Source organism: Trachurus japonicus, chromosome 2 (assembly GCF_045865225.1).
Source record: "Trachurus japonicus isolate A0001 chromosome 2, Traja_1.0".
Classification (NCBI taxonomy): domain Eukaryota; kingdom Metazoa; phylum Chordata; class Actinopteri; order Carangiformes; family Carangidae; genus Trachurus; species Trachurus japonicus.
Window position 1 is genome coordinate 13,282,168 of NC_140908.1, and position 5,386 is coordinate 13,287,553.

Genomic DNA, 5,386 nt, shown 5'->3' on the forward strand with positions numbered 1-5,386 from the left:
GACCAAACATCTGCAGAGGACCAAACATCTGCTGAGGACAAACCATCTGCTGAGGTCCAAACATCTGCTGAAGACCGAACATCTGGTAAAGACCGAACATCTGGTAAAGACAAAACATCTGCTGAGGACAAACCATCTGCTGAGAACCAAACATCTGCTGAGGTCCAAACATCTGCTGAAGACCAAACATCTGCAGAGGACAAAACACCTGCTGAAGACCAAACATCTGCTGAGGACAAAACATCTGCAGAGGACAAAACATCTGCTGAAGACCAAACATCTGCTGAAGACCAAACATCTGCAGAGGTCCAAACATCTGCAGAGGACCAAACATCTGCTGAGGACAAAACATCTGCTGAGAACCAAACATCTGCAGAGGACAAAACATCTGCTGAGAACCAAACATCTGCAGAGGACAAAACATCTGCTGAGAACCAAACATCTGCAGAGGACCAAACATCTGCTGAAGACCAAACATCTGCTGAGGTCCAAACATCTGCAGAGGTCCAAACATCTGCTGAGGTCCAAACATCTGGTGAGGTCCAAACATCTGGTGAGGACCAAACATCTGCTGAAGACCAAACATCTGCTGAGGTCCAAACATCTACTGAAGACCGAACATCTGCTGAGGTCCAAACATCTGCTGAAGACCGAACATCTGCTGAGGTCCAAACATCTGCAGAGGACCAAACATCTGCTGAAGACCGAACATCTGGTAAAGACAAAACATCTGCTGAGGTCCAAACATCTGCTGAAGACCGAACATCTGGTAAAGACAAAACATCTGCTGAGAACCAAACATCTGCTGAGGACAAAACACCTGCTGAAGACCAAACATCTGCTGAGGACAAAACATCTGCAGAGGACAAAACATCTGCTGAAGACCAAACATCTGCTGAGGTCCAAACATCTGCTGAAGACCGAACATCTGCAGAGGTCCAAACATCTGCTGAAGACCGAACATCTGCAGAGGACCAAACATCTGCTGAAGACCAAACATCTGCTGAGGACAAAACATCTGCTGAGGTCCAAACATCTGCTGAGGACAAAACATCTGCTGAGGTCCAAACATCTGCAGAGGACAAAACATCTGCAGAGAACAAAACATCTACTGGGAACCAAACATCTGCTGAAGACCAAACATCTGCTCCACCCCCACCACCCACTGAGGAACCAGGTGGGTTGAACTTGATGCAACAGAATTGTTCCCTAAGGTTCAGTATTCAGTATTCCAGGATAAGAACAAAGATTTATTTTACTTTATGTGACAGAGACGTTGGTGACGTCGGAGCCAGGTGACCAGGAATCATCCAATCAGGACGAACCTGCAGCTCCACGCAAACCAGAGCGGCAGCATCTCAACCCTACTGTAATAGTCAACAACAACATCACAGCAGGTGAGTAGATTTAGTTTACACCAAACAGAAGAGATGGTCAGACCAGAACATGTATCCATCCTGCTGTAAATGTAAATACCAAACATTACAACCACCACTACTGATAAAAGTGCAGTTAAATTCCAGATAGGGATCATTTTATAATCTAATTATCACAGATTGTTTCTGATTTATCCTTTGACAGCTACGAAGGTGTCCAATGACAAAGAACCATCCAACCAGGAGGATCAGGCAGCACATCTACAGAATGAGGTCCAAACCTGAAGCATCTACACCTCACATCTGTACACCACTGGTTCACATTGGCATTATGACTCCGGGCAACTTGGTGTTACAATATTTGCAGCACTTTGAAGACACGTGTGCAATGAGATACCTGAGAGATTATGTCTGTCATACATATTGATTTATTTGTGCTTTGTAAATACAGGATGGTGTTACTTAATACAAGTTTAGGAAACCACAGTCGCTCCCACAAGTAGCAGCAAAGAAAAGGCTGATTTTAGCACCAGGCTGTGGCTGCACTGAGATTCACTATGTGAATACATGGTTGGTGCTAAATGAACTGGAACATCCTGGTATTTATGAACTGAATGATGTCTGTATTTAATTTATTGTTTAAACTCAGCAGGCTGATCAGATTACAGTGCAGTTTTCTTCTCTTGAGGCTTGAATGTAAAACCGATGCAAAACGCGGTTGTCTTAGTGTTAAACAGCATTTAAAGCTGCTCATGGGACTAAAAGAAAGAGACACTATTTATTAAGAGAATGTGTTTTGGTTTTAGATTTAGTCTCTTGTATCTGCCCTGCCACCACTACCCCTGTCTGTCCACCAGAGGTCACTAGCTAAGTTTGTAGATAAAGATGTACAGTAGATGTGTTTTTAAAAAGGAGTCTGGATGTGTTGAAATGAATCATGTAAAAACAGGGGTTACTCTAAAGCTTTTAATAGGTTTTATACAATTGAACTGTGTTGAGGATCTCCCAAAAGATGAAATGTTGTGTTTTTGTGCCTTAACGACTCCACCTGACTGAGAAAAAGGGAACAGTGGCTTTAGATCCAGTTACAACGACAATGAGGGAGTGTTCACATGGATCTCAGCTTATAATGTATGTGACCCGGTTCATTGAAACACAGCATCACTCAGGTACTGATCACACACCAGCCAGGATTCACCTGTGGCAGCTGCTCTGTGTTTACAATGAGGAATCACACAGCCATACATGAAAAGGGAATGCAAACAGTACTGTATAGAATATCTAAATGAGCACTGAAAATGTTGATTTTTATTTTTTTACGGTTAAGGCAATAAATTGAATCTGTGCTCACCTTTGTTGCATTGCTCTTTTTTATGTTTTTAGCACCTGTGTGGAAGTTAAATGCTGTTTATGCTTTTATTTCGTTATTTAAACCATGAAATATAAAGACCTTGTTCACTTAGACAGATTTAATAGGATTTATTGTGATTTTTTTTATGTGTTTAAAATATGTTGAACTGTTTGATGAGTATTAGTATGTATAATATGTATGAATCTGAATCTGAATATATCCCTAAGGCTGTTATGTTATCTACCTTGTGTATGTTATTTTATGGTTCCTGATCCATATTTGTGATTAACTTTTACATTTTAACTTTTATAATAGTAGAATAAAAAGTTCAGAAGGTTTTACATAATATTTTAATATAGGCTTTCTATGGTTTTTATTGTAATTTCTCACTTTACTTTTTTTTTTCCTCATATGATCCAAAGTCCTCCCACTTCCTCAACAGGTTATCTTTTACTTTCGTTTTTAGGGTTAGAGTTAGCGTCGTGCTCGGTGTTTTCTTTGTTTTATTTCTCTGTTCTTTTTTTTCTCTTTTCCTTTAAAACGCCTCTAAACAACATCATCAACAGCAGCTGATCTGACTCGTGTCGCCGTGTTGTGGTTATTTATCGACAGGACGATGTTGAAGTGGATTATTATCTCCGTGTCATTGATTATCCTTGAATTTGGCTCAGTCTGCGCCAACGCAGGTATGTGAAGCGATTTCATACTTTATTCTTTAAGTTCTTATACTAACCTAGCCTTTATGTCTAAAAAAAGAAAAAAAAATCCTAATGTTAATGTAAATATGCATATTTTCATAATATTTGATCATTTTAATAGTCATGCGGTAGGCCGCACCCTATAGGCCTGTTAGTATCCCGTTAATTACTGTGACTATAATAACTATAATCACTATTGTTTCTGTCGATGTTCAGTTAGAATTTAATCAGAAAAGTTCATTTTTAGTTCAATTCATGATAATTTCATTCAATTACACTGCAGTTCAGCTAGGAATAGGTAGACTACATACCTGAAGTGACGCGTTTTCCTTGTTTGATTAAAATGCTAATTATTTCCACAATGAGTTATTATCAAATGCAGATCTTCTGGAACATCAACATGTTGCTTGCTGATTATTAATGGATGAAAAAATGAATGTTCCCCCCATGCATTTTTAACATTTGTATTCTTCTCATTGTGCAGCTGCACCTCAGTATAAGAAGACAGGGGACACAGTGGTCCTCTCTCCAGGCCCTGTGACTGAGACCATCACAAAGATCACATGGAAGCACAATGCTGACATGGCCATGGAGTGGTTCCAGGACAGCACTGATGCTTACCGCCAGTTTAAAGGTACGTTCAGCCACACGTTCACTGTCATGAGTTTTATCCTACCTGAAAGCAATCTTTGAATTTTGACCCCTAAATTAAGGACTTATTTCAATGTGTTTTGGTCAATTGTGAGGCGCTTTTACATTTTATAAGCCCTTAAACTACAGATAATAGCCTAGATTATCCACTCAATATTGGAATATAATAATTAGATTCATTATGAATTGAGGATGTCAATGTCACAGTGAATCTGAGTCCAACCTGTCTCCTTCTCAGTTCGTGGGTCTCTGAACAGTTCAACTGGAGTGATGACAGTTTCAGGACTGACTGTGGAGGACAGCGGTGTCTACACACCTGAAATCAACAACAAAGTGCGTGGTGCGATGGAGCTGCAGGTGATCGGTGAGGCAGCAGTTTTATATAAACTCACAACATGTGAACTGTTTGTCTTCCCTCTCAGTTCTAATGTCTCTTCATGTCTTTCCTCTCAGCTCCTGTCTCCAAACCCACATACACAAAATCATGTAACAAAGAAGATGAGAGGATCTGTAATTACACGTGTGAAGTCGACACCAAAGATGCTGAACCAATCAGCATCATGTGGACATCCGATATCGAGAACTGGAACTCAACTGAGACTTTATCTATCACACCGGTATGAACTGGATTAGACTTTAGATCGGCTACATGTCGATGATCTGGACATACTGAACCAAAACAAAGGCGACATAGAAGTGAATGTGTTCGGTGTATGACAGCGTCTGGTTTTGACTTTGTGCAGGAGAGGCAGGAGAAGTGGTTCATGTGTGTGGTAAAAAACCCAGTCAGTGAGGAGAGTGGTGATGAAATCCTCAACCCCTTCAACGGTGAAAATACTTAATAATTATATCAAAGTTCATAATGTAACACAATGATGAAAAATGATTGTTCGTTGTTTGACGGCTGCTTGTTTCTCTCTTCTTATAGCCCATGTTTTATCTGCAAGACGTAGGATCTGTCTCATCGTATCATTTGTGGTCCCCCTGATTGTGGTTGTCTCGTTCTTTCTCTTCAAATTCTTCAGAGAAAAGAGAAGTAAGAATCCAGATGCTTGAAATTCTCCTTTAATGCTCACAGCTTACAGTTACACATGACCAATTTAAAATAGGACTATATCCTGTTTACTTTTAAATAAATCGATGAAATAGATTTTTCTAAGTTAACTGAGGTTTAAGAGTGCACTGTTCTGACAGTAACAAATGTGAATTTTGACAATTCTGCTGTTGTCATTTGACAGAGAAAAAGGAAGCAGGAACACCAACTGAGGAAGAGAATCTGATGCCAGGTGAGGACAAACAGGGACACAAAT

At 40.0% G+C, this 5,386-nt stretch overlaps 1 protein-coding gene and 1 long non-coding RNA gene across 2 annotated transcripts; both read left to right on the top strand.

The window, feature by feature from the left end:
- Positions 1 to 1,285: 1,285 nt before the first annotated feature.
- Positions 1,286 to 2,497, top strand: LOC146990954 (uncharacterized). The gene is made up of 2 exons (XR_015037965.1): positions 1,286 to 1,397; positions 1,582 to 2,497. It is a non-coding gene; the product is annotated as an uncharacterized LOC146990954 (long non-coding RNA).
- A 677-nt stretch (positions 2,498 to 3,174) lies between these two features.
- On the top strand, positions 3,175 to 5,010 carry LOC146990955 (SLAM family member 9-like). Its single transcript, XM_085803501.1, has 5 exons — positions 3,175 to 3,413; positions 3,910 to 4,059; positions 4,315 to 4,440; positions 4,530 to 4,693; positions 4,820 to 5,010. Exons 1-5 carry the CDS (start codon positions 3,344 to 3,346, stop codon positions 4,916 to 4,918), a joined length of 609 nt encoding a protein of 202 aa, XP_085659627.1. The 5' UTR covers positions 3,175 to 3,343; the 3' UTR covers positions 4,919 to 5,010.
- Positions 5,011 to 5,386: the final 376 nt, after the last annotated feature.

Coding starts and splice junctions, on each gene's coding strand:
- LOC146990955 (XM_085803501.1), top strand. CDS start 3,344: ATGTTGAAGTGGATTATTATCTCCGTGTCATTGATTATCCTTGAATTT. Junction 3,414..3,909: donor CTCAGTCTGCGCCAACGCAG/GTATGTGAAGCG, acceptor CTCATTGTGCAG/CTGCACCTCAGTATAAGAAG. Junction 4,694..4,819: donor AGACTTTATCTATCACACCG/GTATGAACTGGA, acceptor GACTTTGTGCAG/GAGAGGCAGGAGAAGTGGTT.